Source organism: Amblyomma maculatum, chromosome 1, assembly GCF_055883805.1.
Source record: "Amblyomma maculatum isolate TAMU_Amacu chromosome 1, ASM5588380v1, whole genome shotgun sequence".
Classification (NCBI taxonomy): domain Eukaryota; kingdom Metazoa; phylum Arthropoda; class Arachnida; order Ixodida; family Ixodidae; genus Amblyomma; species Amblyomma maculatum.
The window spans coordinates 391715013-391738416 of NC_139344.1; the positions used below are offsets into that span (position 1 = coordinate 391715013).

The following is a 23404-nucleotide window of genomic DNA, read 5'->3' on the forward strand; positions in this document are numbered from 1 at the left end:
TAAGATATGAAAAATAATTTAGTCCAAACGAAGTCTAGCGAGGTGGTAAATATGAGAGCTCCGCAACGTACGGCGGCAGAATGCGAATGCAGTGCAGATAGAAAGGCCCTTAGTACTACTTGGTCGCGTGCGTGCGTGCGTGCGTGCGTGCGTGCGTGCGTGTGTGTGTGTGGGGGGGGGGGGGGGGGGGGGCGTGTGTCGTTTCCTGCTCCGTAACAACCCACAAGTGGTTTTTCTCGCATTCTTTTTTTATCATCCATCCTCCGTGAAGACAGAACACTTACTGGCATTTCTGTAGCCCGTGTCGCAGAGTATATGCTAAACTGGGGTGGGGGTGGTGGTGAAAACGTTTAATAAAATATAGTTACATGAAGGTTGCTCTGGGGTAAAGCTTAGTGCCCTTCCCCTCACAAACACTAGGTGGAGTCCCTAGTACGGGACCCCAGTGGCTTCCACTGCCGCCATTGCTCGTTTGACCAAGGCTTTTTTGGGCTTTCAGGTCGGAGCAGGCGAGTAGGGTCGCCTCCCAGTCCTCCCGGATTGTGTTTTGGTTAGGTGCAAAGGCAGGGATGGAGGGACACGCCCACACCATGTGGAAAAGGTCCGAGGACATTCCCCCGCAGTGTGGGCACTGCCCGGAAAAGGCACTGTCAAAGTGACGAAGGGCACATCATGGTATTTGTAAGGAGGCGAAGAAACACGCGTTCCTCCGCTCTTGTTAACCCTTTGCACGGGTGGGGGTAAATATTGTGTCTGTTTTGGTACAGCTGCGTAATTTCTCTGAAAGTGTAGGCTGGTGTGAATTTTTCTGAGGAGGAAGGAGACGAGGTTGCCCGGTTAGAAAGTGCGCGGGCGGCGGCATCTGCTGCCTCGTTTCCTCCCAGCCCAGAATGGGCCGGAGCCCAAACTGAAGCGGGGGGATGGACTTTCCACGTACGAGCTGTTTTGCGGTAGTCGGTAGGCCAGGTCCGAGCTGTTTTTTAGTAGCCGGTAGGCCAGGTACGGGATCCAGCCCTGTTGAAAGTTCCTACACGCCCCTCGCGAGTCCGTTATGATTGTTTTGGAATCAGAGTGTGTTGCTGCTAACGCGATGGCGACCTCCTCTGCCTGTGTTACGCTTCGGGCTTTAAACGTGAGCCCGTTTACCATTTTGAACTCGTGGATCACTGCCGCCGTGTACCACCCGCCTTGGTGCGGGCCGGACGCGTCCACATAGTACACTCCGGGTTTCCCTTCGTAGTGGTGAGCTAAGGCCTCTGCCCTGGCCATGCGCCTACCCTCGTGGTCGTCCTTGGACATATTAGTGGGGAGTGGTTTTACGTGCAGGGCGTATCGCCACTCCTGGGGAAGCCTTACTCTTTCCTCGGTTACAGTCGTGTGTTGTATGTGTAGGCGGGTTAATAGGCGACGTCCCGACGGTGTCTGCGATAGTCGCGTGTATTGGCTCGTGCGGTGGGCTTCTCTCAGCTCCTCGAACGAGTTTGTCATACCCAGACCTTGGAGTCTCAGGTTCGGTTATAGGGAGGTAGAGGGCCTTCTTCGCTATTTTGCGCGTCATCACCTCGAGGATGTTCTCGTCGTGTTTCTTGAGATGGAGATAGGTGGTCTAGTACAGAACTCTGCTTGTTACAAAGGCATTGGTGCATATGGCATATTCAGAGCATCGCCATCTCGCAGTGTTGCTCAATGTTTTCTTCTTCTTGCTTAGTCTCATGGTTTCGTGCCTTCGGTTTCTTCCTCTCGTGACACTGGCCAGATGTAATATGATAACGTTAGCGTTCCTTGACGAACGATTCATTGTGCTGTCTTAAATAATCAAGAAGGCCTCATCCGCAGTGTTGTGCTCTCATGAAGTCGCTGTTTTAATGCAAACGCCTTCACACTTCGTGAGTGGCGTCCGCAGAAAGAGTTCGCAGAAACTAATCTGTGTGCAAGATGTGTCCGCGACATTCCGCGGGATATCGATAGGGTTCTGGTATATAGTGACCCATAATTATAGTTAGGGATATGTAATGTTAATCAGTGATGAGAAAGAGTCTCTCGCTTTCTTCCTTCTCCCTAGAGAGAGAGTAGAGAGACGGAGAGAGACTCTCTCTTTCTAGAGCGAGAGAGTAGACAGACAGAGTCCCTCTGTCTTTCTCTATTTATAGAGACACTCTTCCTCTTACTCTCTCGAGGAATCAGGGGCGTTCCAAGGGTCGCAGCATGCAAGGCGGCCAAAATGGCTTCAGTTTACTGCACGTAAGGTGACTTAATGGTTTTATAGGCTCATGGGTCTGGGTAGAAAGTGTCCGTAAGCAGAGTGTGTCTCACCGCCCCTGTCGAAAAATGACGTGATATATTTATTAAGAGAATGGTTGCAGGAATTGTAGAGGGTGAAAAAAAATCTATGTGCAAAATTTCGTTGGTGTGGAGTGCTTAGTTAATTAGAGACAAAAAAGGTCAGTTCTGCGTCAAAATAATCACGGACGTCGATATAGTGCGCAGACATCAAAACAGCTGTGGACGTCGAAATTGCGCAAAATACCTCGGAACTGTACAAAAAAAAAACGTACATAACGTTGCAAGGCTTTAATGTCGCGCCTCGCCATTGCGTTGCAGCATCTAAAACAGTCAACCAAGATTAAAAGAGAATAGAAGCGTGAGAACAGTAAAAAAAAAGTGAAAAAAAGGAAAAAAAGAAGAAATCGTAAAAAAGGAAAAAAGAAAAAGGGGCAAAATGAAATAAATTATGAAGGACTTCAGCGACTGAAGTAGTGAAAGGCGAAAGTCTGAGTGGCGCATTCTGGTACTCAACTATCACGGATTAGTAAATAATTATTACTTTGTTAATTAGATAATTAGTATATAAGTATGTAGTAATTATTGCAGTAAATAAATAATTATAATCAGTTAATTAATTCTTTAATTAGCAATTGATCATTGATTGACATATGGCCATATAAGGCACGCATTCGTGCATACTGTGGTGCTGCTCTGTGATTGGTCGAGACCTCTATGACGTCATCCCGCCTCGGCCAATCAGAACGCCGCAAAAGCAGAACACGTTTTGTCCACGACAGCATGAGCCATTAAAGGCTTCCGCCTTAAAATGAAAAATGCAGATGAATGCCAAGAGTCGCACTTATGAGAGCTCTAAGTGCCTCCAATAACATTTTTTAACTACTGTGTTCCTTTCCACGGTCGTGTTGGCTTGGCCGTCGTATAACTTCGTCCGTTGTTCCTTACGTGACGTTATTTTCTGTCGTTTGCATGCCCAGCAACACGCAAAGCGTACAACGCTAAAAAATTCGCCATGGCGGGCAGAGTGATGCGCAACTTCGATCAAAGCCGTGGTAGCATGTACAAGCAGCAGGAGCTCCCAGCCACTTTCCTTTTATTTCAATCCTTGCATGTTCACTCTGCCCGAACTTCGCGAGTTTCTTTAGCTTTACTGCTGTCCATCAAGCAGTTCCTAGATGCACGCTCGCCGGTTCTCTCACGAGATGCTGGATAGAGCCGAGACTCGAGTTTGTGCTCGGAAGAAGGGTCGGAGAAAACTGAATCTTGGCAAGACGACTAAAAAGAAAATCAAAGACGTATGTGGCAAGACAGGCACATTGAGCTGTCGAAAACTTGGTGCGATGTGTGAGTAAACAGGCAGTGAGAAAGCGACAGACTGTTCGATGCCAGCCAGCCACGTCTAGCTCCGTTCCGAACCGGCCTAGCTTTTTTCGCGAGGCCGTGAGCTGTCACTATAGCGCGCAAGTATAAAATAACGGGGAAAGAGCGGCGCTTCGAACGCCTCCGCTGTTTTTGTTTTTGCTCTGGTATAGGAATACATAGAACTCCGACCATCACACAATGCGTAGGATGAGCATATTGTCAGTGAATGCGAGTGGAGGCGAACGAGTGAGTGAGTGAGTGAGTGAGTGAGTGAGTGAGTGAGTGAGTGAGTGAGTGAGTGAGTGAGTGAGTGAGTGAGTGATGAGTGAGTGAGTGAGTGAGTGAGTGAGTGAGTGAGTGAGTGAGTGAGTGAGTGAGTGAGTGAGTGAGTGAGTGAGTGAGTGAGTGAGTGAGTGAGTGAGTGAGTGAGTGAGTGAGTGAGTGAGTGAGTGAGTGAGTGAGTGAGTGAGTGAGTGAGTGAGTGAGTGAGTGAGTGAGTGAGTGAGTGAGTGAGTGAGTGAGTGAGTGAGTGAGTGAGTGAGTGAGTGAGTGAGTGAGTGAGTGAGTGAGTGAGTGAGTGAGTGAGTGAGTGAGTGAGTGAGTGAGTGAGTGAGTGAGTGAGTGAGTGAGTGAGTGAGTGAGTGAGTGAGTGAGTGAGTGAGTGAGTGAGTGAGTGAGTGAGTGAGTGAGTGAGTGAGTGAGTGAGTGAGTGAGTGAGTGAGTGAGTGAGTGAGTGAGTGAGTGAGTGAGTGAGTGAGTGAGTGAGTGAGTGAGTGAGTGAGTGAGTGAGTGAGTGAGTGAGAGTGGAGTGTTCAGTCGGTCGGTCGGTCGGTCGGTCGGTAAGTCGGTCGGCAGGTAAGTCGGTCGGTCGGTGAGCGGATGATTCAGGGGCTGAGCGGAGAGTTGAATGAATGATAACGTGAGTGGATGTCTGAATGGATGAGTGAGTGGGCGGATAGTTGAGTTAATATGTCGGTAAATGAGTGGATGGCGTAGATCAGTGAACGAGTAGATAAGTGTGTGAGTGGTCTAGCGGATAGCCGAGTTAACGAGTGAGTGGTTGTGCAGGCGGATTAGTAAGTGAGTGATAGAATGTGTGAACGGGTAAGTGCATGGGAGTGGGTGAATGAGTCAGTGGATGGATGAGTGAATCAGTATGTGGACGAGTGAAGAGATGAATAATTGGCGGGTAGTTGGTGAGTGAATAATTTCGTTTATAGGGATTCCCGTCTCAATGTGACATCGACAATAAAGGACGCCATTCTGGAGGGCTCCGGAAATCTGGACCAAATGGAGGTTCTTTAACGTGAGCCGGCATCGCACGTACACTGATATTCTGCGTCTCACCCTCATCGAAACGAGGCAGTCACAAACGGCAATAAGCTCAAGTCGTCGGAACCAATAATGGAGCACCCTAACCACTGTGCCTTCTTTCGGCGAAAAAAAAAAAATTCTACCGCTCTCACTACGTGGTTCGGCAGCTCTGCGCTTATAGTATACTAGTTGTACATTTCGGTTTTAAATTTGTCGTCTCCTCGTTGCGTGTTTGAATTTGATTTTACCTGCGCTTTTTGTTCCATTAATACGTAGTCTTCTGAAGGGTGGGGGTGCTTAGGCGAGCGCTGGCCTCCCCTCACGCCCTAGCCAAATATTCGGCTTCACACGGTCTACGCCGTTGGGTGTTGAGTGGCCCTTCTCGACTGCTTCCCAATTCCCAAACAAATAAATTATCGAATGTGAAGGTTTCTCTCCGCGAGGCACCACACACGGCTGCCGTTCTGCGAAATGTCGCTCTTTCCTCTGACGCAGCGAAATATCCGTGAAATATTTCGCTGTATCTCCACTGAAGCACCTACCGGTAAAAATGCGTCTCTAACCAAATAGCATCAACCCACCGCCACTCTCATCACCCAGAAACCCGTGCAGCAGCGGAACAAAAAAGTAAGGCCGAAATCAAATACAGTGATGCTTTGGGAAGGCGACGAATGTAAAAGCGAAGCATACGACCCATTCTTCTAATGCAGATGTATCACGCCATATCGAATGATCTCACACGCATTTGTTTTATTTTCCTCTTCTCTCCACCTCGCCTGAAATCAATGGCTTCTCAAAAAATGTTGCAGCAGAGAGCGGCTGGACATTATTCGCACGCGCCACAGGCACGCGCATGCCGCGTGTCTTATTCAGCGTCGCGGGAGCAACCCTACAGAGCCGACGTACTTGCTATGGATCCCGTCCATCCCGCAGGATGCGGCTCACTCTACGCAAGCCGAGAGACAGCCCCTGCTTTGAAAACGCATCGATCTCCTGCACGCGCGCATTTGAATACACTCGGACGCGCCAGCACTGGTGTGTCGTATAGTGGGTCTCTAACGGGGAGTGTTCGGGCCGGAAATCTGAGCACGATAGTTTTCGCCCGAATTCGACCCCCCCCCCCCCCCCCCCTTCTCCTTTCACCTACTTTACAATCCGTATCTTGCCTCAGGCCGCACAACTCTGGATGCATGAGAACACCTCACTGAGGAACTTCTGTATGCTTGATTGCGAACTTGCTGAGAGTATATCAGACGTCCTGGTATGCGCTCCCCGTGCTTGCGGGTGCATGTCATTCGCTATGGCGGCTTATATGTGCCTGTAGTCCTACCCCTACTTTTCCTTCTACTCTCATTGCTACGAAGGTGAAGCCAATCACTGAAGGGCAGATGGAAGGAGGGGAAAACAAAGGACTATTTGCGAAATTTAGAACATTGTCCCTTTTTATAGTAGCTTGCCGCACGCAGACAAATTTAACTATGCGGATTTAAAAGTTTGCATTTCCGATAGGGCTAGCAGAGAGACCTCAGTGTTGCCAAGCGCATAGCCTTTGCGTTCACAGCACTGCACTATACAGACTGTTAAATTTATAGCTTCATGAGTGCAAATGTCAATAGAACTCGTTTTGTCCGTGGTATAACAAAAAGTTTAAAACAGCCTTGATTTTTTTTCATAAGAAGTCACGAGTAACGCTCTCTTAATTGAGCTTGATATCCCATTTTATCGCTACAAGACACACATTCTATGAAAGTGCACCTGAATCTCAGTTCGCCAATACCCTAAAGCTATTTTTGCAGCCTGTGCAGTTCATTTGAGAAAGTCTTTATACACAATGTGCCTGTTAACCATGGCTTTTAAGAACACGGTGCTTCCTAGCTTGAAACCAGCTTATGGCTGTTGAGATTCTTCGCCTGACCTAGACTTCTTTATTTTTGCGTTCGCCAAAACTAATTAGTAAATACTAATAAACGTTTCAATTACTGGCTTAAGAAACAAACTGTCAATGCAAACGTTGTATAAGTAGCCTCAAAAGATGGCTATAGCTCTATAACTACGTTGCTTCCATCAATATAGTGCTTAAGTAAAGTGTAAACGAAACTATAGTACAATAAAAAAAATGGCATCCATGTGAAAGCAACGTCACTTGAAAGTCCCCCCGTGGTGCATCCGGGATATCAAAATCGGCTTTCCTCTGGAACAATATATTCTGTGAAGCTTTGAACTGGGCGAGTGATTTAAGCCAGCAGCTGGTCACGTGACAGCGTCCTTTAAGAGAACAAGCTGTCGGGCTAGTTGGCTTTCCATCATCTTTTGGCAGCACGTAGCCGGACACGGACAAAGCAAGGGGGAAAAAGTAGGACACACAGGCGCTTCTTCAAAGGACACAGCGTCATTTGAAGAGCAATAAATAATCCTACGTAAATCGTAGTTTGGAAACAAAATAGGTCGTCGTTTTTTGAGACTATCTACAACTTTTACATTTACTTTGCTCCTGAAACGAATAAATAAAATGTTACCTAGTTAGTCTTACTAATTAACTTTCACGGACGGAAACACACAGCACGCTATGACAGGTGACTCTGAACAGCTCTCATCTGGTTTCCCCAACCTATAGGCACAGTAATGTTTGAAACGATTATATTTAATTGGGAGACCCGGTATCATTCAACTACATCTTAGAGAACAGTACACGTCCAGATATTGAACTCTAAGTAACCATCGGAAAATATTCCGGCAATGTCTATGTTTTGCAGTTACAGCTATGTATTAGAGTCTCGAGATGGACTGTTCCGAGATCTAGCTACTGAAGCTTAGGGTTGATTCAAATCAAAAGCCTTTTCTGTTAATTCGATTGAAGGGAGGATAGTAACACTGCAGTTGTCTAGTAAACATAATAACGTTAGAGCAGAAAAAGCACCGACATGCCATCAGCTCATTCACCAGCTGGTGAATTGGAACAGACACGGGACCCGCTCAAGTTCAAAGTCTAGAGATGCTCTGGGAGACGAAAATGGCGTGCCCCACAGTTGAATGTGAAGACTGATGTTTACTGCTGCGCGAAGTTTCGAGAAAGTTCAGGATGTCTATGGTTGTCAGCAGACAAACTTATATCCACTGAGTTTAGGCTTTTATATACCCATTCGCATTGAACCTTAGTTCGTTTGTAGAGGGATTCCAAGGAACGTACAACAGCACTGACCGCTTCGGAACACAGCCTCACCGGGCAAGCGCGTCATGCAGGCCTGGGTCTGCCCGTTACGTCCAAATAACATCTTTACGACTTCTTTCACATTCTAGAGTTGTCGCGGTAGAATATACTCTTGTACTGCTGCCAAGTTTCCTTAATTAATGGCGTTAGATGAAGTTGGTAAGGTAAAATGCGCAGTGTACAAATTGTCCAAGTACTCCTCCTGCCGCCTGCGCCAGAAATGGTCGGCCATCTTTTGACGATATCTCCAATTGCTGTCAAGGTTGCTTGGCCGAGGCAGTTCGACAGAACGAGTTCGATAAAAAGTTCAGAATGCAAATGGCTGCCAGTAGGCAAACCCACTTAAGTTGAGGTTCTACACCGTGATTACGCACGGCCATGCTTAATTTCCGTGCGTAGACTGGTGGCACTAAGATGGTACAGTGCACCGAACTGACACCAAAAAATCGTGTCACCGCCAAGGATCAAACCACCATCTGAACAAATCAGCTTCCTTGGCCCAAGCATGAGAGCGCTACACTATCTCCGCAGCATGGTCATGCCTCGTGCAAACCTGCTACACAACGTCGCGCGGTGCAGTAAACGTCGTCTTCACGAAGTTCCATATGCATCACTCCTTCATTTAACCTATATATGTAAGTACACCGTATAAATACGCCATCTGGACGAGTGCGGCCAAGGTCCACTAACGTTGTGTTGGGCAAATTCACCAATACCAACGCCAAGCGCAAGCTTAGTGCCCTGCTAGACTTCATGTCGGAGTCTGGCGCCCTCAACCTCACCTAACCCACCCCCTTCCCCTCTAGGCCTCAGGTCATCCTCATGAATAAAGGTTTATGAATGAATGAATGAATGAATGGGCAAATTCACCAGGTGGCGTGACAGAATTCGCAATGGTTTTGTTTTACCGAAGAGACTTAAATTCACCCACAGAATTTTTTGCGTGCGTTTGCAGTTATTTTTTAATCATGTTACCTGGTGGCTTTTATTTATTCCATCTTTTTTTCACTCGACTGTGCCAGTAGAGGACAAAATCGAGTGTATGAAATGCGTGATGTGCCTCGCTACAGTGGCTCAGTGGTTAGGTCGCTCGGCTGCTGAACCCGGATTCAATGGCGGCAAAATGCAAGGCGCCCGTGTGGTGTGTAATGCAAGCGCAAGGTAACAGAAACCCACGTGGTCAAAATTGCACGGTGCCCTGCATTAAGGCGCTCATGGCCTGAGATGCTTTGGGACTCTATAGACCCCATCAACGAAAACAAATCCATGATCTTAGTAAACAAACTTTAGTGATAACTATAGACAATCTCTGTGCACCGCGTAGCTTTCTCTTGTTTTAATCGCGACAATTAGTTCGTTCACCGTGCTACATCTGTTGCAACCGATTCATGGAAATATTCTTTACTCATTCCGCCTCTCGCCACCCCTCAAGTCATCACTGTTCTCATGATTTTAGCATTCTTAAAGCATTTTTAATAGGGGAGAATGATGAGGAACACGTTTTATTTAAAGGAAAAAGCGAGACTGGAAATTACAATGCGAGCTATCCAGGGGCGATAAAAAGAAATTCAAGGAACGCTTAGTCTTTCCAACACTTTATTCAAACTTCGCGCCGCGCATGCGCCTAAGTAGTAACAAAATTGAGCCAGATTCGTCTATGATGTATAGCAGACGACTTTATATTTGTTGGAACCGTAGAGTCTCTTACTCTTGCCTTAAGTGTGTACGAAACCCTATGGTTGGAACCTTATTACAAGCGTGACGGTAAGAAATTCAAACAGCGGAAACCGCAGGCGCCGTTCTGTTCGTATTTATTTCTATAGCGATAGTAGCTAAAGAAGCGTCCGCTTCTAAGGCACCGAACACATAATGGTTTTCCAGTAAGCAGCGTCTTTTCCGTGGCCGAAAATACTCGTTGGCATCCACAGATTTGAAACCGCGTTGTGAACCCGCGACGTCGCGGGTAGATATAGCTTTTTGTCCGGATGCAGCCTATAGAAAAAAAAAACGTTCCGAACAAATCCACTAGCGGTGCAGCGTTAAAGAGGATTGTATAACGTCGCTAGTAAAGCCCGGAGCAACGATTGAACAAGCGCTGTAGAACGGCGCCGACGCCCGATGAAGCGCCTGCGTGATTGACGGCATCTCGGTTGGTGGCGCGGATATCAGTGCGCTGGTGGCGCCGCCCGACGATTAAGCGAGCGGACAGAGCAGCACCAGCAAAAAGTCACGGCCACGTTTACCAGTGTTAGTTCTGTCATTTCCCATGCTGTAAAGCTAGCGCTGTCATCGGTATGGAACACCAACCAAATCCTCTTCAAGCATTACTGACGTCACTCAGTCGCTTTTCCGGGCTCCTATTGGTGACAAACCGCCATTATTGTACAACTAACTCCATGTCCATGACTGGCTAATGTCGATTATACAGGCAGGTTGACAAAAGCGCATGTGACCATGCTTTTTCCGTAACACCCTCGTGTTCACCTTCCTCGCGCTTTGTTGATAGTTTTCACTACCGGCACTGGCGCAGGAAACGGCGAGGAGTGCGTGCCCATGCTGATGCTGAACCATTCGGAAACTGCCCAGGAGACGACGGGCCGGACGCCGCCGCGGCGCACGAGCGGGTCCACCGACCGGAACGCCAAGCCCCTTGAGATGGGAGCCTCCAGTATCTCCCCAGGTACGGACCGCACATTGTATATCCAAAGCCCGCCCTCTACACGAGTGCAAATATAGACGGATCTACTGTTTTCCCAGCCAGTGCCTCGTCTTAACTATATGAGGAACCTTTTTCAATTATTTTTCTCTCCCTCCTCGTTTGTAGGCGTTATTGAAACCGAATATTTTTACGAGACGTAACATTAGAGAGATTTAGCTTACCGTGATCCGCGATCCGCCACCGTGACCTGCTACCGTGCGTGGGCGGGGCTGATTGGTTCCGATGCGGCAGGTCAATGTGCCGACATCAAGTATGTGGCGCCATCTATCGGCATTAAAGGGATCTGGGCATGCGCAGTTGAACGCGCGGTGGCGGATCACGGTAAGCTAAAACTCTCTAAAAAAGAAAGAAGTTCTTTAATACTCACCGTACAACAAATATGAACTTTAACTACGCACGTTGTTAAAAAAAATGCGCTCTTAAGTGTGCGTTTCCTTATCTATATATACTACCCCTCCACCCTGCAAAATTAGTGTAAGCATTGCCACCCCCCCCCCTCCACTCACACACATGAAGTGGAGTGTGACAAGTACAGTTACGCCCTTTTTCTGTTTCAAAAAGGAAACTGGAAGCAGTGCTAACATTAACAAGACTGCTAGCACGTTTCGCTAAGTTGCTAGGGGGACACAAGCAGGATGACGTCCCTGGAAAGTGTTGGTTACAAAGTTCAAACAGCAAAGACATCACAAAAGCACGGCCTTATACTGACCCATAGCGAGAGTACCGTTTTCGCCTAATCATTCCTCAGACTGCCAAAGGCTTCATAGAAACAGTGCTACATTTCAGTGCCCTGTTGAGTTCACCCAACAAGTCATGTGTGACCAATGGTCTAAAATGGTATCCAAAGCCACTTTACTACACAGCATTCGCACCAGCGCTGCTCGTACCCCTGTGCGAATGTATAATACGGGCCTGACATCGTCACCGCCATGTTCCACCCGTGAACGATGTGCGCGAAGATATAGAGTGTACCCTCCAGGACTAAGATCTGGACTCCAGATAGTCACTGCAGGAGTTCATTGTTGACGGTTGTGAGTGGTGCGCATAAGGCGATGTTGATCAATTAGGTCTCATTTAACACTTACGTGTCGCTACGGTGCAACAAATGCAAGCAGAATCTGCAAGTTAGCTATACAAGAACCTCGACCTCTGCACTTATTTATGCATCATTTAAGTGAGCTTCTAGAGCATAGCACTTGAACAGAAATATTGCAGTTATTTCTTTGAAATATTCTACTGAAAATGGCAGCCATAGCTGCGGGTATCTTAACTACAAAAGGTTTTGATGCGAAGACTCTAGCGCCTTGCATCATGTTAAAAGTACGCTTTATAAGCAAGCAAAAAGGTTTTTCAATACGTATGAGGTGGCGCTTAAACGTTCAAGCCTTCTTACATCCCAAGGCGTTGTACATCCTTGCACCTTTAAGGGGTACAAAGTTCATTAAAGTTACCAGTGTGCTTAGCGCACAAGACAATCTCAAATGTTTCACATCGTCAACTCCTCCCATTTCCGTTGTAATTATTAATGAACGAAGTACATTGAATAATGCTTTTGAAACTTGATGTGAAGAAGCCATGCGGCCCAGAGCATTCCTTATGTCTCTTTGAAGAGATATACAGTGTTCTGAGTGGATGGCTAGGATTTCCTAGATCATTGAGCGTGCGCCAGATTCAGAAAGACTGGGGAACTGCTGGGATTACACATATCCATAAAAGTAAAAAGAAAATGCCGGAAGTTTAACTCTACTGTTGTAACGAGCGAAAGTACCCGCCGCGGTGGCTAAGTGGTTAAAACGTTCAGCTGCTGAACCGGACTAACCAGGCTTGAACCCGACCGCGGCGACCGCGTTTCGATGGAGGCGAACCGAGGGCTGCGCAATGTCAATGCACGTAAAGAACCCCAGGTAGTCTAAATTACTGCGTAGCCCTTCACTATGGCATCTTTCTTCTTTTAATCCCATTGTCTTCAAATACAATTACAAATAGACAAAATAATCAAAAATGTAAAGTTGGTCAATTTGATCTCGGCGTCTCACAAATAGGAAATAATGTGCAATCTTAAAAAACATTGTTCGTCGCTTCCGCACTGGGGGCTGGGACAGGTGGGTCACCGCCGCTTGCGGCGGGGGCTAGCCTGCCACTGAAATTTTATCTGTTGTAGGCCGTCATTGCACCCACCACCGCTTTGGTGGTGGTGGACGACGGCTGTTGTTGCGGCGCGCGTCTTTCTCTCCCTCTTCTTTTCTTTTCTTGTCTATTTTTTCTTCCGTCCAGACGAGGCAGCGGAGGTGGCTCAGTTACAGAGCCAATAGCAGGCCCGTGCATTTTCTTTTCTTTCTTCCTACAGCCACAACAACTGCAAAAAAAAACGTTGTTCTGATATTTTAGATGTGGACTCTGGCGTTACCCAAGGTTCGGTACTTGGTCCTTTCCTTTTTCTGGTATTTATAAATGACATTGTGCATGATGTTGCTGCTAGAATAAAACTTTATGTTGATGACTGAGCGATTTATTCAGATATTCATATTACGACTGGTCAAGTGCTGTTAAATAAGGGTCTTGAAGACATTAACGCTTGCTGTAAATCTTACTAAATGTGAATTAACTTTGAAAGGCTTTCTATGATCATCACACATAAAAGAAATCCTTTGAAATTGCTTTACAGTGTTATAAGCAATACTCTACCTGTAGTGGACGCATGTAATTATCTTGGGCTGTTTATTACCAGTGACCTTAGCTAGACTAAGCACATATACTAGATATGTAACTACTACTGCAAACTTCAAGCCGTTCTTTCTTAAGCGCACTCTAAAACTTCTTGCTTCTTGTTCACCTTGCTTACAAATTAGTAGCTCTTCCTACCTTATATTATGCTTCCACTATCTGCGACACCTAAACCAAAACTAACATTAAAGAGGTAAAAAATGTACAGAGAAAAAGGGCAATGTTTATTTATAATATTTTTAAGTTACTTCAGCCACTGCCTTATTACCAAGAGCTATCGTGTCATCAATAAGTAATAGAAATTGTCTCAGCAGGCTTCAGTTCTTATTTCCATTAATTAAATGACACTATGAAACTGACCTTTCTGAAGCTCTCTCCTTCTCAACTGATTGTGCTACTAGACAAAGGCATGCTTTAATTCTAACTCTATTTAAGCCACGTGATAACTGTTATATCATTTTTTTTTTTTAAGAAAGGCAACTGATTGTACAAAACCTGCGTGACATTGAAGTGCTGCAATCACCACTGACATCATCTGCTTCCATTCTTCGGGAACGTTCTATGAAACGGGTGTTGTCCTTTTTATGCTTCAACCTATTTTTGTTTTTGTATATTCTGGTACATCCGGGTATATTAATTTTTTTCTTCCACTTAGCTGAAATCCCAAAATGCAGCATTGCGATAATAGCGAACGAATAAGTAAACAAGATAATTTAGGGAAGCGGAAAGGGTGCCCTGGTTAGTGTTACACACGTAAGTGTCCTTTCTTTTCTGCATCCCATATCAAGATAGCTTTTCCCCCATATTAGTAGGAAAACGAAGGCGAGTAATGTCTATGTATGTTACGTCGCCGACTCGCTCCACTTTTCCTTTTTTATGTTACGGTATGGTTTTTAATATGCTTATAACAGTTTCCTTTGAGGGCCGTTAGAAGGAGAGGCAACAGCGCAAACTCAAGGTACAAGATTTCCATTCTATCTCACACCTTTCTAGTATCGCCTCAAGCTCCTCTGTTACCCTTACTTGCAATGGTCTCGAGGATAGGTTGACGCCTATCGTTTCCCTGTTGGAGATTAAAGTTTTACCACCATTACTACCTCCACCACCACCTGGCTCTGAACCAGTCATTAAACTTGCGAACCAGCAGAGCTCATTTGTGATGGCACAGCTCGACATCCAAAACACGTGCCCTTAAATCTTATTTATTTATTTATTTATTTATTTATTTATTTATTTATTTATTTATTTATTTATTTATTTATTTATTTATTTATTTATTTATTTATTTATTTATTTATTTATTTATTTATTTATTTATTTATTTATTTATTTATTTATTTATTTATTTATTTATTTATTTATTTATTTATTTCATACTGGAGGTGGCGAAACAAAACACGAAATGTTAAACACAGTCATTTCGTATGATCGAGACTGAACACAATCTGCTGGCAAACTATTCCAATCAGTTATTGTCTGTGGGGGAAAGAGTGCTGAAATAAATTGGCCCTAGCAAAGTATGTATCTAGAGAAAAGGGTGAGAGCGTTGGGTTTGTCGGGTTCTCGATAACGACAGGTATGGTGTGGGATTTAATGATAATTTGTTGTGAAATAATAAATACGGAGATTTCAGTCGCAAGAATTTTCGCTGGGTTGGGAATAAATTCGATTCCATTAACGCTGTGACTGAAATAGTTCTACTGTGCTTTAAAAAAAAAGCATATGGTTCGTCTGTTGGTTTATGGGGTTTAACGCCCCAAAGCGACTCAGGCTATGAGAGAAGCAGTAGTGGAGGGCTCCGGAAATTTCGACCAATGGGGTTCTTTAACATGCACGAATATAGTACAGCAGAGCGCGCAGCGTTTCTTTGGATTTTCTCAAGCGCGGTTGTTTTTGTAATAGTATGCGGATCACATACTATGTATGCGTATTCTAATTAAGGAGTTATTAATTATTATTAGTGCGGTGGCACGATAGGCGAAATTCTGCTCCGAGAAACGATACACCTTCGCTATCCATGGACCCTAATTAAGCTTTTTTTTTTTTTTTCATCGTGATTGGCGCGCGAACCAGAGCCCCCGGCACGTACCTCACCGCCCACGCGCAGTGGATAAATATGGGCTCAGTTCTACATCGAATTAGACGCGGACATGGACCAATGGGAGCCTAACCAAGCCACAAGGCTGGGGCTTTTCAATCGAAGCAATCGTCGTAAGTGCTTCCGGACAGCAGAGAGATGGAGACAAGACGCTGAATGTGTTCACAGCGCGAATTTGACATGATTAACGATTTCCTCACACTGAAACTTGCAGCGAACAAAAAAATTAAAAGCAAAGCAGTTCGCCGGTTTGAAAAGTCTGCAATTCCAGAAACTCTAGAACGTTCGACTGTTAGCGCTGACTTCCATCCGAGCAGGCGGCCGAGCAAATGAAATTTGCATACGCGAAACCTAATTTGTTTCTATCACATTTGCTTGCTTCAAATGATAATTCACTTCGCTCTGTGTTCCAGGCCGCAGACCATCCTCCATTTCTTTTTACGGAGGCGAGCAAGGCTGCCTCTCCCACACTATGCTGCGGTCTTAGGCCCCGTGTACTTATAAGAGGCGACATCCTGTGTCGGCGCTAAACATGGGATTAGAGACTAAAGCGCATGCGCTAACGCGACCCGGTGAACAGATCAGGGCCCGTATTCGAGTTTGCGTCGTTATCGAAGTGTCGCTATCTCACGTGACCTCGAGTCATCTGATTGGTCGAAACGCCGGAACCGGGTGTTGCCACTGCAGAACCGGAGGAGGTGGCATCATGTTCCGGCGTTTCCACCAGACGACTCGAGGTCGGGGAGATAGCGACACTCAAGATAACAACGCAAACTCGGAATACGGGCCTGGGCCCGTATTCCGAGTTTGCGTCGTTATCTATTGGTGGAAACGCCGGAACATGATGCTGCCACCTCTTCCGGTTCCGCAGTGGCAACACTCGGTTCCGGCGTTTCGACCAATCAGATGACTCGAGGTCACGTGAAATAGCGACACTTCGATAACGACGCAAGCTCGGAATACGGGCCCAGGTCTCCTGTAACTATCCTGATCCCTGCTTCTTCCCAATCGCATCCCTTTGGGACTCCTAAGAGACATGGGAGTCGTCTTCGCGAGGATGTGCACGTAACCGGTAACAAGGATCATTGTTCGGCACGCCACTCCGAATTCTCCCTCTCCTCCTGAGTCGTGTTCTTTGTGCGGTGGGCGAACAATGCGAGATCAGGCTCGGCCGCGTCTCCAATGCGTTCGATCGGAGATGGAGAAAGAAGAGGCGGAGGAAAGGGGGCGGGGAATGGAGAGGATTCCGAGACATGTATCATCCGCGAAGAGACAGGGGTGCCGCACGCATTTGCTCCAGAAAGGCAAAGAGCCCGCCGCGTCGACCTTCAGGTAATCGCAGTGCGCTGAGAGATCGTATTCTCTATTAACCATACGCGTCTGTCAGCGATCGTAGTGTTACTTCTTCGGCAGTCGTTCACTTCGCTCGTCTCCGTTCTCTTGGTCCATATCTGCACACATATTGTCTTCGTTCCGTTGTAAGTGCACTTAGATTACCGGCAGAGTTTTATTTCTTATGTGTGTTCACCGAAGCTGGTCTCTACATATGAACACAACCAATCTTGCTCATAACAAGCAGAGTTAATTGCTACTTTTTAACTGCGCTACACATGGCAGACGTGGGTACTGCGCCAGCTTTCGAGAGCTTGAGGAACGTGAAGCAACGTAAATGCAGGCGTTTCTTTTGCGGCGTGAACCATCATACGGAGCACACCCTGACCCGACACGCGAATGAAGCTTTCCAAGGTCACTGAGTGAAGACTCAAGAAAGGAAAGATAAAAGAATGGAGATGGACGGCGATACGAGGAAGAAGGAAATGGGAGCAGAAAATGAAGGGACTCAAATTATATCGTCGGTTGCGAATCGGGTTGCTACCTGTATGCTTTAGGTGGTGTGAGATCGCTGATGGGGCGAGAAACTGCACCCGGCACCTGGTTCAAGGTAGGTGTGGCTACTCAGACAGCTAAAGGGACTAGTTTGTCGAGGTTTAGCTCGAACAGAATAAAAAACAAAAACAGGCACAGATGCTATCTCCCTTATTGCTTTTGCTTGTCGCCGGGGATCTACATTTATCTTATCGCTGACACGAGTGCTGTCAGGCGTTTATTGGCCTCGTGCACCGATCTCGATCCCAGCTCTGTGCCTGGGCTGCAGCTTGAAGCGGGCGTGGTCAGCAAGAGAGTGCTCAGCTAAGAGTTCTTGAGCAGGAAGCCGAGAAAACAGAAATTAGGGGGACGCTCTAGATTCACCTTACACGTGGACAAGAAGCGTTAGCACTCTTAACACCGCCTTTTCATTCCACTGATTTTATTTACATGCTTGTTTAAGGTGGTTAGAAACAAAGAAAAACGCTGAAGCGGTTCTTTCTGGAGTTTTTAGGTGCGCGTCCTGGTTTGTACACCGACCTTCTTATCGAGTTTATGGCAATTGGCCTTGCACTTTTAAAAGTTCGTTTTTGACCCGATAAGTCACCTCAACCAACGCCACCTAGACTACTACAAGGCCTGTGTATGTGACGTCATCGTAGTGAGATCATACTGAAGGTCGGCTTCACCCTACGCGATTGCGTTTTTTTTTTTTTATTATTATTCAACGCTGCTCTGGAGCTACTTCTTAAAATTTTTAGTGCTAGCAATGAAGAGGGTTATACTTGTGTTACCTGTGTTGTCTAATATTGCCAGTCTTTTGAAGTATATGAGAAGTTTGACACAATCCACCTCGCATTTGTTTCAATGCTGTTACGCCCAAGCATCCGCAATTGCGCGCTCTATTGTTCGCCTGTGGGCATGGATAAGTTTTGTGAATATGTGGTGATGGTCCAATGGCTCTAAGTGAGCCTGTTTCCAGGAATCCTGTTTTGTAAGCATGTTTTGCTTTGTGGACAACCTGCAAATGCCAAATTGACCTTGTCAAGAGAACGTCTGGAAAAACACAAAGAAACGTCCCCCTGCGGGAAATAGCAGGAAGTGCTTTCTTTTGTTCACCCTTCCAGTCGAGAAGTGCTATCCTCCAGTGATGAATGCCTCCTATCCAAAGGAGACGACAGAGTGACATGTCCGCTGACGTGCAGGACAAGAGAAGAGCATGACTCATACGGCCATTAAGTGATTTCCCGGGAATGCAGGAAAGATTTGCAATTGTCGAAAAGGGACCATGTTGGGAGCCCTATGCGGCGCCACGTGCACTCGGGTTTCTGAGAAGTAAAACCCCCAGAACCAGCCTGTGGTTTCTTTGCTGAAGAATAGAAATGTACCTCCTCTCCTCGCCGTTCCCAAGCTTTTCCCGCCAACAAGTGATCACGCCCAACGAATGAATGCCGGACCAGTCAGTGCTTCAGACCATCAGTGCAGTGATGTGTTCGATTGGATGCCGATACCTGAGGGGCGTGCCCTGGATTTGGTTGGTCAGCATCTTCAGAGAGGGGCTGGACATAGGGGGTTTTTAAGGACGCTGCAGAGCACGAAATGTCGCTCTGGGCCCTGGGTAAACGGCTCATCCAGTCGCTTCTCGCTATGAACTCTTAACGCTTGTCATTTTGCTGATGTACCCTTCTTCTTCATGTAAATATTCTTGTAAATACGATTTCTCAAAGTGCCAGTAAACCTGCTTGTACATATTTTACCAACTTCGAAGATTCAGTCCTTCTTCAACCCGGAGTCTCTGCACGCTACCAAGTGAAGGCCGGGTCGCCATAGCCCCAGCGTCACGACAACTGGTGATCAGCGGTAGGATCTGAATCTACAAGCCCCAACACTGGTGACCAGCGTTGGGATCTGTATCTACAAGCCACAACATCTGGTGATTGGAGGTGGATCTGAAGCTACAAGCCACAACACCTTGTGATCGGAGGTGGCATCTCAAGCAACAAGCAGGAGCAACAATCGGCCAAGAGGGCAGCTCGGAACATCGATCGCATGTGTGGGTGAGTGCTTGGCTTTTCTTCTGATGTGGACCAGGTTCTAGAACAGGGTTAGATTTTAGAACTGGTAAAGAGAGTGTGGAAACGCCTTTAGGTTGGTAGTTTGCACAGTTGTTTTGGAAGTAGCCGACACTCGGAGCGATCATGGACCTACAAAAGCTGCAGAAACCGGACCTGTTGCTATTGTGTGAGGAATTGGGAATTGATACAAGTGGTTTGGCACGAAAACCCTTGATTATAAAGGCAATCACTGATCTGGGAACCGATGATGAGGAGCTCAGTGAAGCATGGAACCTCATCGGTCAAAAAAAGGAACAGCTCAGACAGCAGAAAGAGCGTGAAATTGAAAGAGAAGCAAAAAAGCTGGAGCTAGAAATTGAGCTCCGGAAATTAGAACTAGAGTTGAGCAAGAGGTCGGGCGATTGTCCCCAGCTAGCGGTACCTCGTCTCAACAAGGAGGCAGATTTCAAGATGTCAAAGTACATGCAGCCATATGTGATATCAGGGGATATCGGTCTGTATCTGGCTAACTTTGAGCGAACTTGCGAAAAACTGTCCTTCCAGCGAGACACGTGGTCTCAGAGATTATTGACGGTTCTGCCCTGCGAGGCAGCGGAGGTTGTCGCGCGGCTAAGCAAGGAGGACGCGGACAACTACGAGAAGGTCAAAGCTTGCCTTCTGAGAAAGTATAGGCTTAGCGCCGAGGCGTTCAGACAACGTTTTCGGAACGCTACTAAGTCCAGGGACGATTGTTACCCTGAATTCCTGTACAATTTAAGAGTAAATTTGGGCGAGTGGCTAAAGAGCACAGATTCCTACAGTGATAGGGACGCTGTAGTCGAGCGAATTCTTTTGGAGCAGTTTTATAACTGCCTCCCAGAAAAAGAAAGAAATTGGTTACAGGACCGAGGCGAAATTAAGTCGGCAACTGAAGCTGCCGAACTTATTGAGGAGTATGCTTCGCGCCGACAATTCAGCAACCCAGCAGTGGATAGGCCCCGCAATCCCAAGTTCAGTGTGAAAAACCGTCAGGAAAGGCACTTTGCTAGAGTTGGAAACGAAGAAATGAAGGTTTCTTCAGGCAGATTCCCTAGAAAGGACGGCAGTGAGAAAAGTGGGGAAGTGACCAACGCGCAGAACACAAAGAATAAGCTTGGGGCTAGGAAGCCGCTCACATGCTTCAGGTGTAATGAGCAAGGTCACATTGCCGTCAACTGCCGGAAAGAAAAGATTGCTTTCTCGTATGTCAGTGACTGCGATGAAAATATGCAGCTTTTGGAACCTTACATGCATGACCTAGTAGTCAACGGGAAGCCTTGCAAGGTACTGCGCGATTCGGCCTCAACGATGGATGTTGTCCATCCAGTGTATGTGTCGCCTTCCGACTATACAGGACAGTGTGCGTGGATCCGCCAGGTAGTGGAGGAACAGAGTGTGTGCTTGCCAATCGCGAACGTGGTCATCGAGGGCCCTTTCGGCAAGTTGACAACCGAGGCTGCCGTTTCAGGAAAGCTTCCTAAGTGCTATCCGTATTTGTTCTCCAACAAATCGGATATGCTACTGCGAAAGAGGGGCATCCTTTTCGGAGACAGAGTTGTGCCAGCCTTAACACGTTCAAAGGCGCGAGAACTAGCTACACTGCTAATTCCAGAAAAATCCACCGCGGAGGAAACGACAGCTAAAACAGTGGTCGATGCGGAAGACAGTGGGTCAGAAAACTTTGAGAGCAAGGCATCTCAAATAAGTCAACTTGAAAGTGAGCTTGATGAGACGCGGAATGAGGACGTCCTTGGGAGTAACCTCTTGCCGCCAGCGTCTAGTAATCTAACGAGACTTTTAAGTGAAAACCGAGAGGACTCAGCTATGGAGCAAACCGTGGTAAATCTAACGTTAAACCTTCCCGAGGAGATGGGGGATAACTTGATTTGCCTCAGCGGAAAAGGAAGCAACGCTCAGGAGCTTCTCAGAAAGACAGAGCAGAGAGGAGAACTAAAGAAATCCCAGCTGTCCGATCTGGGCGAGATAATAACAGAGTTTGAGGCCTGCTTCGTGGACAGGCCAGGCAGGACTGATTTGACTGAGCACGATATTGAGCTGACTTCAGACGTGCCAGTGCGATCAAGGTACTACCGATTTTCTCCAAGGCAAAGAGAAATTCTGGATAGGGAAGTAACTCGCATGCTGGAATTAGGAGTAATAAAACCCTCGGAAAGCGATTATGCTTCGCCTATGATCTTAGTAGAAGCTCCAGGTAAAGACCCTAGGCCTGTGGTAGACTACCGAAAGCTAAATTCTCTCACCAGGGATCAAGTGTATCCTATTCCGAATATTGAGGAGAGAGTAGAACAGGTCAGTAGAGCGGCATATGTGACTACGCTGGACCTTACTCGAGGATACTGGCAAGTACCGCTCACTGAACGCGCCAGCAGATACGCGGCTTTCGTCACTCCGACGGGCAGCTACCAGCCAACAATGATGAGTTTCGGGCTCAAAAATGCTCCATTTTGTTTTTCCCGACTCATGGATAGGGTTTTAGGGGGGTGTGAAACATTCGCAGTGCCTTACTTAGATGACATTGCGGTTTTTTCCGACTCATGGGCGGACCATATGGTACATCTAAGAGCTGTACTGAGCCTTTTGCGTCAAGCTGGACTAACCGTAAAGGCCGAGAAATGTTGCCTGGCAAGGGCGACCGTGGACTACTTGGGTCACAATGTAGGTCAAGGTTTCAGGAAACCCAGCGAGATTAAGATTTCTGCGGTAGCAGACTACCCGCGGCCGAGCACGAAGACGGAAATTCGAGCATTCCTGGGTCTGACTGGGTACTACAATCACTACATCCCTAACTATTCAGCTTTGGCTAGCCCTCTGACCGACGCTCTCCGCAAGACAGAACCGACAAATGTAGTCTGGGACGAACAAAAGGAAGCCTCCTTTGTAAACCTGAAGGCTGTGCTGATTAGCCGTCCGGTATTGCGAGCTCCAGACTATGACCGAGAATTCACGGTCCAGTGTGATGCCAGTGATCGAGGGCTAGGTGCTGTTCTCTGCCAGAGAGATGACGACGGTAATGAGCACCCGGTGCTCTACCTGAGCAGAAAACTGAGTTCTAGAGAGAGGGCTTATTGCGCGTCAGAGAAAGAGTGCGCTTGCATTGTATGGGCCATTCAAAAATTGCAGTGCTATCTTGGAGGGGCCAAATTCACCGTAGAGACGGACCATTGTCCCCTGGCTTGGCTGCAAACTGCGACATCGAAGAACAGTCGCCTTCTTAGGTGGAGCTTGATTTTACAGCAGTACAATTTTGAAATAAGATACAAAAAGGGGAAGTTAAATGGGAATGCGGACGCGCTTAGCCGCTCTTTCTAAGCGGTCCGAGATGTTCCTCACCATGTATCCAAATTGATAATCAGGTTTTTTTTTTTCGTGCACTTGTATATGTGTGACTATGTAAAGCAGCACGTTTGGTTTTCTAGGAATACGTGGGTCCTGAACGTCTTGAGTGTGGGCTTTTCTCGAACAACAATGGCAGTTTTCTTTTGACCTGGTCTCTTCAGACGGGAGCCGAGTGCTTGCTTCGACATGTGGTTGAGTTTCAGACAGCTCGAGCAATTTGGCCTACAACAATCAAGACAACGCGACAAGCAACAGCGAGCTTCAAGCGTTCACGTGCAGGCCATTAAGTCGTCTCTTCATGCAGCAGCTGGGACTGCTGCCCTCCGAGACTCTTCTGGCGGGGGAGGAGGCTGTTACGACCAAGCATCCGCAATTGCGCG

The 23404-nt window shown here is 46.8% G+C and overlaps 1 protein-coding gene across 5 annotated transcripts in view; it reads left to right on the forward strand.

The window, feature by feature from the left end:
• LOC146208540 (potassium voltage-gated channel protein Shaw-like) overlaps positions 1-23404 on the forward strand; it is a 273057-nt gene that overhangs the window by 220098 nt on the left and 29555 nt on the right. For all 5 annotated transcript variants that reach the window (XM_084594614.1, XM_084594598.1, XM_084594629.1 and 2 more), the window contains one exon: positions 10698-10847. In XM_084594614.1, coding sequence (XP_084450740.1) covers positions 10698-10847 — 150 coding nt within the window. The remainder of the gene's footprint in view (positions 1-10697; positions 10848-23404) is intronic.